General features: G+C 40.0%; 1 protein-coding gene across 2 annotated transcripts; it reads right to left on the bottom strand.

Moving 5' to 3' along the window:
• Positions 1-253: 253 nt before the first annotated feature.
• znf362b (zinc finger protein 362b) lies at positions 254-13,019 on the bottom strand. 2 transcript variants are annotated; one of them, XM_015967586.3, is made up of 9 exons: positions 12,629-13,019; positions 8,375-8,438; positions 7,877-8,141; positions 7,376-7,480; positions 6,954-7,272; positions 6,157-6,381; positions 4,050-4,128; positions 3,714-3,872; positions 254-2,360 (listed from the first exon to the last, which is right to left on the bottom strand). In XM_015967586.3, the coding sequence occupies exons 2-9, from the start codon at positions 8,435-8,437 to the stop codon at positions 2,244-2,246; spliced, it is 1,332 nt and encodes a 443-aa protein (XP_015823072.1). In that variant the 5' UTR covers position 8,438; positions 12,629-13,019; the 3' UTR covers positions 254-2,243. The 2 variants fall into 2 exon arrangements, with proteins under 2 accessions (XP_015823072.1, XP_015823073.1); XM_015967587.3 differs by having other exon boundaries at positions 12,447-12,780.
• Between the last annotated feature and the right edge of the window lie 262 nt (positions 13,020-13,281).

Here is a 13,281-nt window from a genome sequence, read left to right as displayed (position 1 = left end):
TGACCCAATGCATTCTGGGAGATAAATGCTATTGTTTTTGCGCTCACGACAAAATGACAGGGTTTGCTCCTCGTTTAGGGTTAGCATGGTTTTATTAGCTAAAGCTTGTTTAAACATGAAAAGTAATTTTAAAAATTATTTTTGTATTTTTTTCCCCTCAGAGTAAAACTATTTTCATAAATAAAAGGAAATGGACAAAAACACGCTTGCTTTTTTTTCCCTTTTCCCTGACGTCTCAACTCAAGAAACGGAGTCATTTATAACAGTCTGTTTATTAAACAAGGTAAAGATACAAAGCTTTTTTTCTCCTTTTTTCTTTTTTAAACATTGATAACCTTAGTTTAACTCCTCGGTCTTGGCTGTGCATATTTAGTCGTCTAGAAACCGTATATGAAACATCAATGCAAGACAGGAAAAAGGTGTAATAAACCTACAGAATATCTTTTCATAGAGAACATGGGTTAAACAGTTAATACAGATTACAGCTCAAGACCTCCATGCGGAATAAACAAAATTAAAAGTGTTTACATGACTGAATACTGTAGAACACAATACAGAGTTGTGGAGCTGGGATGAGAAAACAGTTAAGGCGTACACGGAGATAACTGATAGAAAACGCGAATATTAAAGACAAACAGGTGGACTAAAATTATTACAGTAAATTTATATATAAACTTTTCCAAAAAAATAAAATCCAAACAGAACATGTCGATGGAAACTTAAAAATAGGTTCTATAAATGAGTAACATGTCTTACAGTACAGCAACATGTACATTTTTCCATTTTCTCAAAAAGAAGAGTTGAGTGGAAGAGGCAGGGTCTGTTGTTGTTGGAGTAAATGTTCGTCTTTCAGGCCAGTGGCTTGAGTTATAAGTTTTTTATTCTTTTGAAACCATACTATATACTGTATATGTATTTTACATAGTTAAAACCCAACCGCAGAGCCAAAGCACCTTTTTTCCTCCCGAAGTACCCTGAAGAATACAGGGAATCCCTAGAAGTACCATTCAGAGGTTACAGTTACAGTAAAAATACATCAAACAATACTGTATACAGTAAAAAATAATACTAAAGAGGAAAAAAAAATAAAATAAAGATGAGGATTTACCTCTGTGTACACTCATAATCCTACTGATTATACTGCAGTTTAATCCGAATGGGTAAAGCTTATTATAGATTAAAATAATAAAAATGTGACTGGGTTGGAGTAGCTGTACAAGAACTTCACATTTTGGTCCAGTGGTTGGATTTTAAATGACCCATTCACAAAGTCTGGTTTTACTCCAGATGTAATTTGAGCTTATATATTTAAAAAAAAATTTTTTTTTTAAGAAATTTAATCTGGATTACAGAATTATAACTCTTAGGATATAATTTATCAAACAAAAAAGCTTAAAGTTCATATATGGCACTAACCACTTGGATGAGAGAAAAAGTGGGGTCAAAACCGTTTTTTCTTTAATTATTACTGAATATAAAGGTCAAATATTACATCCTCCACGAGCCAATGATTCAGCCTCTTTCTTAAAACAATATATAAAATGTTTCAAATGTCATCAAATGATTGCCCAAGATTAAATTCAGACGGCCGCGTACTTGTGCAGAAATGTAAAGAAAAACAAAAGAAAGACAGAAAATTGTTGTTTGTACTCTTAGCTGCCACAAGTCATTTTCCATCCAACAAGATTGAAATCATTTGAGCCAAAACCACCAAGGCTGAAAAGTGCTTTTAAGATTTTCTTTGGATGTTTGAAATACACCCAGCAAACATGGAAAGATAAAAAACAACAAAGTCCCCACTCTCTCAACTCTTTAAAAGGGGCTAATATCATCTGGCACATTTTGGAAACCCATTTAATGGAAAAAACACAAAAAGCTAAAAAGGAAAAAAAAAAAACCATAAAAAAAAAGCATCTAAAACTTTTATAAATGGCCGGCGCATCCAACGGTTAAATGATGCGTACGAAAGTGCTTATTGAATCTGACGCCAGGCATTCTTCCAGCCCGCCAGATAACATCAAGCTGTATTGTTTACATTCACAAAAATACCGCTGTGCTCGCTTTTAACAGACGGCCTGAGTCGAGCCAGACGGAGGCCGTCTATTTATGGAATCTAATACTGGATGCTTGTGTCGGCTGTCCTAATGCTAATGTGAGTCTGATGGGAGATGGCCGTAGGTGGAGGCGGGGCCTCGTGAGCTCCAGCTGAACGCCGACTCCTCAGGTCTTACCGTTCAGCGAGCTCAGATGAGGGAGATGCGGATGGGGATGTTGGGCGACTCGGTCCTCTGGGGCGACTGGTGACTCACTAGGTGCTCCACCACCGTGTGTTTGGACATGTGCTTCATAAGGTAGGTCTCCTAAAGGGTGACACGAGAACATAAAGTAAATCACAGTAATACTCGCCAACTTACTTCACTAGACTTTTACCCAAGTTTAAATGCTAAATTGGCTCCTTTCAGCATATTTTGTTCATTTTGGAGAATAAAACCAAAAGAAAGTTTAGATATGATTTGTTTTCCCCATCCACACTGGAAATGATGATAAAGCCCTGTAATCGTACATCAGCCAAAAACTGCAATCAGTGCACGGATTTGTAAAAAAAATCACATGCGGGGGTCAAATGCTGAATTATTGCTTTAAGGACTAAACTTTTTTTTTTGTTTTTTTTTTTTTACATTAGGCTAGTTTTCCCATAATTAAATCAGAAATAAAAAAAACATTTTTCAAGATAAATTAATTCGATTTACAGATTTTTAAATTTCAAATAAGGTTAAAATATGGAAATATTTATTCTTCCTGTCTTCGTCTTGTTCCAACATTTTCACCACAGGCCCTCAAAACTGAAACATTTTCTATGAAAATTCTAATTTAAGGGTTTGCCTGTCCCAGCGCATTCTGCTACTGGTAGTTTTTAGTGATATTTGTTCATGTTTTCCTCATAAAAACACTAAACTGTCTGAAATGACCAATAACATGTCAGATTCATCCCACCATCAATGACAAGAAATTTATGGTGGATTATTCCCAACAAGAATTTTTTTAGTTTGCTTACAGTTATATAAGGAGTTTAGAACAAAAAATGGGGTAAAATCTAAAAAACATAGAGTGATTAATCAGTTTTGCTTCATCAAATGATGGTTCCCATAGAAACAACCAGTACAGTCGGCTCAGCTCTGAGTTCTGGTTAAAAGGGACGAGTTTCCCAGGTTAAAGTCCCTTTAATGCTGCAAAGTGAATAAAAACTGTTAAATTTGATCAGTATTTAAACAAACCGATTGAGATCGTTGTCGGCTTGCCTGACGTCTTTCTTACGCCTGCCTCGTGACACATACGAGCTGTTTTGGCCTGATTTATCTTTCAGGTTCATCAGTGACAAACTCCGTTTTAAAGGTGGCGACGTTTTTAAAACCTGCAACATTTTGAAGCAGGTTTTGTGTTTGTGCTTTTGTTACCATGGTGATCTAGTCAGGTGAGTACTGCCACCAGCCTTCGCTGCACACCTCTCACTCATAAAATGTACTTATACTTGGTAACAACCTGCTGAACTGTCAGTTTCACAAAAGTGTGGCTTCTTCTCAAAGGAAGACAAGAGAATCGTCAAATGTCACCATCTTATCAGCGACGTGTCGTAAACAGCCTTCTCTGAGCATGCTCTCGGAAAATGTGAGATAACAAACAGCTTGTGGTTTTTTTTTTTTTTTTGTACTCACTGAGGTGTATGCCCGGCCACACATGCTACAGCAGTAGGCCTTAGCGTTTTTGATGGCATGTGCTGACAAGTGGATCTGCAGCGATGCAGAGTCTGAGTAGGCACGGTAGCAGTTGGGACATTTATATGGTTTATCTTTATTGTGCTGTCTCTGGTGGGACTGTGGGACACACACACACACACACACACACACACACACACACACACACACACACACACACACACACACACACACACACACACACACACACACACACACACACACACAATGTTAAGAAAAAAGGTCAGGTAAAGGTTACAAATGCACGCTAGCTTTTAGCAAAGAGGTCTCACTTACCTGGAGATTAGACAGCTGAGTAAATGCTTTTTCACATCCAGGATGAGCACATTTATAAGGCCTATCGCCTGTGTGGATTCTGCAGCGATAGATAACAAAAACTAGTAATTATGAAAGATAACAGCAGTTAAATCTTTTTTATCAAGGCTTCTGCAAGTTTCGGGAAGTTACATTTAAAACCTCTGAAGGTTAAAATGATTCCAGTGTTTACGAGACAAATTATGGACAACAAAGACGTTAGTGGATAATGAAGAAAGTTTTTATTTTATTTGCCTAAACAAACAAACTAGTCTCAGGGGCAGAGAAACCCAGGAATCTTCACGGCTGAATGCCTTGTTGCATCATGGGCTTTGTAGTTTTGTCACTTGAAATTCCTCAGATGGAAATGAACACATTTGTTAAATAAATACAAAATGTTAGCAGAAGAGAAAAATAAATGGATGATTGTCCAATTGAAGATCTTAGTAAATGTAATTCAAGACCCAGTGTGGAATTTCTGAACTAATTTGTTGACGTTCTTGGAAAAATTTGCTCAAGCAAGCTACGTTTTGGAAAAAGAAAAAAGGCCCAACCCACATTTTTTAGGCTCCTCCCCATCGTCAAAGAATCTGATGGTCGTAGAAAATGGTAGAACGCCAGACCCAACGGATACATAACATAGTGTTTTATTAACTTTTCAATCTGTAGTTGGCACCTTTCCAGCCATAATTCCTATGTAACACACAAACATAACAGTATAACAACTTAGTAGGTTAGATAATATAGAGCGCTGCTTTTTATAATTGCAGATTATTCCTAAATTCAAAATCACAGCAGCACAACCCCACAAACAACAAGTCAAAACTTCTAGGACTCGACCCCAACCTCCTCAGACTTGGTTCTGCTGGCCAACGACACACACACGCACACACACACACATACGTTGCTCTGCCAGCCGACAAAGGACGAGCTGCGTTCCCAGACAATAACCCCATCACCTAAAAGTTTCCAAACAGAACAAATAAAACAACTCCTTAGCTAGCTTAGCTCTTGCTTCAATTCCTGTTGAGCTGCTGAAAGCAGAGATTCGTGCACAAAAAGGGGTGTGTGCACAGAACACACACCACACACATCCAAACACACCCACATCAACCTGCTTCTCCTCCAGCTTCACTGGCTGCCAGTCAACATCAGGGTTCATTTCAAGATCCTGGTTCTGGTCTACAGGGCCTTACATGGACAAGCACCATCTTTTATTGGTGATCTTCTTAGTCCCTACACCCCCAGCTGGTCCCTGAGGTCCAGTGATCAAAGCCTACTGGTTGTGCAGCACCAGGCTAAAGACCAAAGGTGACAGATCATTTGCTGCTGTGGCCCCCAGACTCTGGAACTCTCTCCCCCTGAGCCTGAGATCAGTGGACTCAGTGGTCTCCTTTAAAAAGCAGCTGAAGACTCACTTGTTCAAAGTGGCTTTTGCATGACCTTCTTCACCACTCTCTCTCTATTCTGCTCTCCCCACCTATTCCACCTTCCTCAGGATCCACTGATTTCCCTCTTTCCTATTCAATCTCTCTCTCTTTCTTAACATTTTTTAATCACAATTGTCTATTTTGTGCTCATTTGAAATATATTTTTAACCATTTTCTAAATTCTTTTTTATATTTTTACATGTTTTGTTTTTGTGAAGCGCCTCGTGATTTTTATCTTGAGAGGCGCTATAGAAATGATACTTTCTTCTTCTTCAGAGGGGGGAGTGACGGTCAGAGGAGCAGTTTGATGGATGGATCAGAATCCATCATTAACAACAGGACGTTCACAAAGATTGGATCAGGTTTTCCAGAACTGTATGTTTTAGAGGTGATTAAAATAATTCAATTTTGACAGAAACTTTAATTCATTGGTTGCCATCGGTATGTGAAAACCATCTGGAGCACTATGAAGATCCAGAACATCACTGACCCTACCTTTTGAGATTTTTAAAGATCTTGATGTTAGATTCTTACTTATTAAAGACTGCAACGCAAAACAACACCAGAGTGCAGCAAGATTCATTCAGCATCTAAAACCACTAAGGTAGAAGGGACGATGCATTCATGCGTGCACATTTTACCGCCCATGCATGACCAACCTGGTGTGCTGCTGCAGGTGGGACAGCTGACGGAAAGAGTTCTCGCAGTAGGAGCAGTGGTAGGGTTTAATGCCTAGGTGGATGCGCAGGTGCTGGGACAGGTAGGAGGCGTTGGCGAACGTCTTGGAGCAGTGGGGACATTTGTGTGGTTTGGCCTCTGTGTGGGACTTGGAATGGATCTGCATCTCTGACTTGGTTAGGAAGGTGAGCGGGCAGACTTTGCATCTAGAAGAGGCAGGAGACAACAGCTGCAGAACGTTAAAGTTTTAAATGATCAACTTTGTCAGGTTGTCGTTTACCCCACTGGTTCCTCTGGAGACCAGTAAGCATTTCAGAAGGTGACAAACAATGCTAGAGTGGAAAAATATACGTCTCTATTTTTGTGAGCAGCCTAGAATAAAGCCTGTAAATAGGTATGATGTAGGCTGAAATGTGGAAGTCAGACCACTATGATGCAACACAGCAACAACACATCCGCCCGGTTTCCACAACTAGAGTTTTCATCATGTGTCCGGCAGCTCTGTCTCACGCCAACTTCATATTGACCCTGAACCGGTTTTATCACCTACTTGTGACCGGGTGATGATGTCACCAGTAATGGCACGTCAGCATGTTTAATAGTCACTGGTGAGTCGTGGAAAAAGCAACTAATCCAAGTAAAGCCCAGTCCATGATCACATAAACAGAATACTGAATATACAGAGTTATTACACGTTTAACGGCATTTCTAACATACAAACCCAACACTAAACATCCCACGGGCCATGAAGCGACAGCAGTGGCTTTGTGTGTCTAACCTGTAGGTTTTGCCCTCTTTGGGTGCCACAGTGACACAGTCTTGGTCGGCTAGGATGGGGTAGGGCACCACTAGAAGAGGCCCAGAAGTGTTTTCGGCTTTTATCTTCTTCCTCCCCCGAGGTGCCTTTGGTGGGGGACCCAAGAGCCCCGCCAGGCCGCCGGCCTTCATGTGGTCCATGCCGGGACCGCTCGCCAGCCCGGAGATGATGTTCACAGAGGGGGCACCGCCGAGGCGGTTCTGGCTGCTAGAGGTCGGAGTCGTAGGGGTCAGGGCCTCTGAGGTGTTGTGGCTGTCGGGTCGGGATGAAGGGGCCAGAGCTGCGGAGGGAGGAACCAGGACTTCTTGCACATCAAACGTAATTACTCAAGACTCTAAAATGTGTTTTGTTTTCACTATTTACGTATTTTCCCTGTGGAGTACCTGAGCGATGGTTGACCCGACCAGGCTGCTCTGCCATTTGTCTCATGTGCCAGTCTTCCCATAATCCTTTGGCCTTTACTGCCGACTTGTCGTCGAGATTTCCATCTGGAAGTTATGAAGACAAGTAAAAAAAAAAGGTTTTAAAACATGAAAGTCAAACATGAGCCCAGATTCAAAATAATTAGAATGAAATCCAACCCCAGTGTTTAGAGCCGATCATTTTAAGCCACGTTTACACTGTGGTCAGCTCGGCCTGGCCCTCGAAGGGTCACTGCGTTCACACCGGTGTGCGCTGTTCGCGCGGGGCCAAACACATTTTTCGGTGCTGCTTCCCTGAGGTTTGTTTCGTGCTGAGCCCACCATATGTACCCACCTATGGACCTACTGTAGGCTGGCTGCACGGCGACAGACCGTCCCCACCTGGCTCAGGCCGAGCTGACGCCTTTAGATTTATTACATCACACTGATGTGAATCCAGAACCGGTGAGGGGGCGTTTGTACCTGGTCTAGAGCTGGAAGCGGGACGAGCGTGTAGAGCGATGTCCGGCTGTCCAGAGCCCTGCGGCTGTGTGGAGTGGTGTCCCGGCACCTGCTGCGGCTGAGGCTTTGGCAGCGGTATGCCATGCTGGCCGCTGCCATCAGGGGACGAGGTGGGCACCAATAGAGACTGCTGAGAAGGAGTGGAGGTAGGCGGCAAGTGCAACGGTCGAATCTTCTCAGCCATCAGCTGCTCCTTGATCTTGTTAATGAGGACCACGTTATCCAGCTGAAAGGGTTAAAGGGTCATGCTCATCAGAAAACAGCCAAGTGCGTGTGAAGGTCTTTTAGCCCCCCAAAGACAAAACGCACAACAGACAAGAAGGTGACAAGAAGCTTGATTTATTTTCATTCCTAAGACGACTGTGCTTACTGAATGATGCAAAGGACATCCACACATGGACACAGACAGCAAATCAAACTGGAGACGCAACAATTACCCAACGCCGTGAACAGACTTACCTGGCTGGGCATGGATGGAGGAGGTGGCCAGAAATACGGGTTGTTAAATCGAGGCTCTGCCATCCTGAAATCAGCAACAGTCATATTTTAGTCAACATTACAAGGCTTGAGCTGTCGTTTTGTACAGCCAGGGTGAAACAAATCTGTAAAGATCACGGCTACACTTGAATGAGGAATTGGTAAAAGTCGACACCTTAACCACATCCAGCTACTTAGTTTCGTGTTTTTGTTTCAAAGCTTTTTCGTTCAGGTCCAAACTTTACACTGGTTTCTGTTGTAAATGAACATATGTGCTGAGATTTGTCATTTTGAGTTTTTAGACAAACTTTAAACCAATAAACATTACATTTTTTGTTTTCACTTCCTATGAGCAGATATCAGCACATATGTGCTGATGCTACTGCTTTGCTAATGTTTTTAAATGTATTTCCTCACACTTCAGTCAACACATAGTGTTTACTACTTAAAGAGCAAGTCACCCCCTACCAGGGTATTACTCCACTCCCACTTCCTGTTTGAAAAACGCAACAAATGCTGTTGCCTAGCAGACCGAGAGGGCGGAGCCACTAACCAATGCACACACAGGCTCACAACGACATTGTGACATCATATGGTACCAGCTAACGTTCTAGGGTACCTCTTAGCCAATAGCGATGGCAGATTTAAATTTAAATACAGTGAAGAGTTTTTACCTGACAACGGCACAACACTGACAGTTTTAGGCAGAAATTTTTAATTTTAACTAAAATGCACTAAAGTGCTAAACTATTGACTATACGTGTCTGCAACACGATTAGACACATAATTATATAGTTTATCAAAAAAAAAACAAGTTGATTTGGGGGTGACTTGCTCTTTAAAGAAAACGCTTCTACACATTTTGTCTAACAAACTAGACGCATTAGATCTGTTCTTGTTCACACTTTTTTTTCAGTGATCATAAATGAGTCAAACCTTTGAATCCTTATGCGAAAATGTTTGGTGCATGCGTGATAGCAATGCAGTCCTGGAGTGTTTTCACATTGATTTGAACACTAGATGGCAAAATATGTTGCTAGTCATAATTATGCTGTTGCATAATTAAATTATATCAAGCATAATACGTGACTGACTGTGAGGTGACTGACAGGATTCATTTATATAACTATGGCTGAGAAGGTGTAGGAAAATCACTTGTTTGCATAAGGTCTTATCTCTGATAAGCAAATGAGCCCCTTTACATTACAGATGTCTAGAAAAATAAGTGAAAATCGCCGAGTGATGGACGTCACAATGCAATATGGTCAATGTAGTGTCCAACTAGCGTACGCTACCTTTACTGAACCCTACCATGGATTATTAGAGCTCTCTATAGCGAGAGGAAATTACAGTCAAGAGTTCATTACAAAATGTCACTTGTGAAATAGTGCACCAATATATAAGTGAAAAATTAAAATGCAAGTCATGTGCACGGGAGTAGGAGGGACATCCAGCCTCATGACCCAAGTGTGCAGGATCAGAACAACAGCCTCAACGGTTCTCCAGGTTTCCGGTTGCTTTGTAACCTTGGCTGCCTTGTCACTCGTTTTCTACAACCGTGAGAACATATTATGAAACGTCTGTTTAAAAAAACATGTTAAGAAGCGGAGGACAAAAAGTGTCAGACCTAAAAGTCAGAGATGCACCCAAATTGGCTAAATTGATTAATCTGAAATGAATCTGTTATTACACTTTAATTATAGTTCCTTCATATAAATCAGAATTAACCTACTGTACATTAATATCGGCCCTCAAAACTCAAAATTTGTGCATCTCTCCTGAAAAATATAGCAGATGAAAAGCGTCTGTTATGTCAGAAATGATAGGAGCTTACTATCAGACATAAACAGGACCTGAGACATGTTTTATTATCCCACTGTTTTCCAAATATTCAGTTAATAAGACCTTTCTTTTGTTTTTATTCATAGATCACATTTTACAGTTGTTTACATTTGCAAAAACATACATTTAAGAGTTGACAGTAAATTTACAAAAGTAATACGGACAGAAAGATAACATGAGAGAAAGAAAAAAATACATACAAACATAACACTTAGGGATCTGCTGCGTCTAGATTAAAATGATGAAATAAATTGATAGTCTTGGTTAATTTGTTGTTTTTCTTTTTCAGATTTTCAATGCTGTTCCAATATTTCATGTCTGTAATTTTGAAGTCATAAAAGGAGGGAATATTTCTGAAAAATCATTTTAAATAAATAATATTTAGCTAAAATAATGATCAAATTAATTATATATTTTTCATTGGATGATAGATGAGGGTTATTAACAATAAGGAGTATTTCAAATTTGCTTAAAAAATATCTTTTTGTAGCTTTTTGGAAATATATTTTTGGAGATGGAACCAAAATAATGTTGCATGAAAACAATCAACAGAAATATGCTCAATCGTTTCTCCCTTACAACCACAAAAAGTACAGATGTCAGATACATTTGGAAAAAAAATACAGACGTTCACTTTTGACGGGTAATATATGTGTACAATTTTGAACAAGACTTCTTTTATCTTATTACAATAACGTATTGGTGAGGTAGCAGAAAGATCCTGTTCCATAGTTTTCATTAAAGTCCATCGGTGTTTACATATCGGTGTTGATACAGGGTCAATTACTTTGTTAATAGACCTTTCTCCTATCGTTTAGCTTAAGGTTGCCCAAGCTGCCTGTACAATTCAACCATCACCATTACAAAATAGTAGAAAATAATAATAATAATAATAATAATAATAATAATAATAATAATTCTAGCATAATAAGAATTTGTCTTATTAAACTTGCATGCTATTACTAATAAACAGGCATGTGCACAATTATTCCTAAAACGTGTTTGGATACAGTAAACATTTTCAAAGAAAGAGTGAGACATTTTGTTTTTGGTTGCAGGGAAAAAGACAACATTTTTCAAGGCTAAAAACAGAAACAACGGACAGGCTCACAGATTTCCTTCCTACAGCAAATTACAACACTTCCTCATTTTCATTAATATACAACACATTACTTAGTACATGTTTAAAATATTTTTAGTATTTTAAATAACAAAATTGTGTTTTATTATGACCTGTGAGTACTTTCAGCTTTCAATTTTTATAGGCAAAAAGTTAGGACACCCCTTATTTCAACAGGACCCCTTCCTCAGGATGTTTGCTCTTTAAAGAAGCCCCAACACCATGGCAACTGACCCAACTCCATCATATGAAGAGGAGGAGGCAGAATAGACGTGAAACTAACCAATAAGTAGTTCTGGAATAATTTTACTTTAAAATGAAAAAAAAAAAAATTGAGATTTGAAGGATTTGCATAAATACTGAATCTATAAACCAGTTATAAATTAGGCCCACGGAAGGAGAGGTAACATTTCTATTTAATACACCCATTTTATCTCTTTTCCTGTGTAATAAAGCTTTAGCCGTTTAGCTAGGAGCCCTCCTCTGCTCCTTTTGTCTAAATTCTCAGGTAGAAGAAATTTAAGTAGCCGTCGCTTTAAATTTTCAGACAAACGCAAAGAGAGGAGAAGAGGGGAAAAAAGCCCAAAACTTTGACTTCTTTGACTTTTCGGACACGTCGTATTGTCTGGGAGCTGCTGTGGGCTCGGGCCGGTGGGAGGATCGGTGCGGTTCGACCCTCCCGGTGCCTCTCAGACATTCTCAGACAGCTTTCCTAAAACATTTCCAGACAAAAGAAAAACAAAAATGGCAGCCTTATTTTTATAAGGCGGGACGCCATATTCTGCAGACCCCAATTTTTTTAGGCGCGTTAGCGTCTGTGTCGCGAGGAGGGTGTTGCGGATGAAAAGGCGTCCGGGAGACACAAAGACCCGTGTTTATTGTGTCAAAGGCATGAATGATTGTTTACGGCAAATTGCAGGTTTGAATAGCCCGGCCTCCCCACCTCTTAAAAAAAAACCGACACTTCCTACAACAACCATGCCCCGCGAAGAGGAAAAAAAAGCCAGCACGGACAAGCTGGACTCATTTCGGCGATTCAAACAACACATCGATGCACTAGAAGCTAAACATTAGCAGCACACAAAGGCTCACCTCCCGAAATCCGTTAACAAAATCCCACTTTTAGGGCTGCTGCCGTTTCCCTCCACATTCTGTAACTTTTGGGGCGAATCAAAAAGAGAGAAATTGTGCAGAAATCTGCACACATCTGGGACGCGATGGCTGCTCGGAGAAACGCACAGCGGCGAAAAGACAAAACACACATGCACAAATACCTTGTGTCCTGCTAGCAGATATGCGAGTAGAGCTATATAAAAAAAAGCTTGATGTTCTGTCTGCCTCCAGTCGGACCACCGCTTCCGGGTCGCTTTGTTCACTTCTGGGTGCCGCTGCAGGCTGGGTACAGTAAGCCACAGAAACACGAAGGGGAAACCTGCTCACCTTACTTTGGGTTTAAATCCTACGAGTGCATTTCTGGTGCGTGATATAAGGTTATTTAAAGGCGTGTCTTTTTCAATTTAGCCTGCAGAATCCGCGCTGCAACAAAACCAAACACCCCAAAGCACAGCATCATTAGGACAAAATATATATTTGACTGCAATTAAAATGCTGACTGCAGCCTTTAGTAATCAATTAGACTCTTTAGTTAGTTAGACCTCAGCAAACCTGTTCAGGGTAGGCGGCAAATAAAAAGCTAAAAAACTGCAACATTTAAGAAATATGAAAAATATCACAGACGCAGATTATAAAATACAGTAATATTTTGGTAATAAAATACTTATTATAGGAGAACAGGTTTCAGCAAAAGAAGATGCAATCCATGAATAATGATGCAAAACAGAGAACAAACAATAAAAGACCTAAACATCTGCATGAGGTTTGCAGGTTCAATAAAACATCCAATTTTGTTATTGCTGAAAACATCCTA

The sequence above is a fragment of the Nothobranchius furzeri genome, chromosome 15, assembly GCF_043380555.1.
Source record: "Nothobranchius furzeri strain GRZ-AD chromosome 15, NfurGRZ-RIMD1, whole genome shotgun sequence".
NCBI classification, from domain to species: Eukaryota; Metazoa; Chordata; class Actinopteri; order Cyprinodontiformes; family Nothobranchiidae; genus Nothobranchius; species Nothobranchius furzeri.
Note: the sequence above shows the minus strand (reverse complement) of the source record. Positions and strands in the feature narration are given on the sequence as shown.

Coding starts and splice junctions, on each gene's coding strand:
- znf362b (XM_015967586.3), bottom strand. CDS start 8,437: ATGGCAGAGCCTCGATTTAACAACCCGTATTTCTGGCCACCTCCTCCA. Junction 7,481..7,876: donor CGCTTCCAGCTCTAGACCAG/GTACAAACGCCC, acceptor CATAACTTCCAG/ATGGAAATCTCGACGACAAG. Junction 4,129..6,156: donor CACCTGCAGCAGCACACCAG/GTTGGTCATGCA, acceptor CTATCGCTGCAG/AATCCACACAGGCGATAGGC.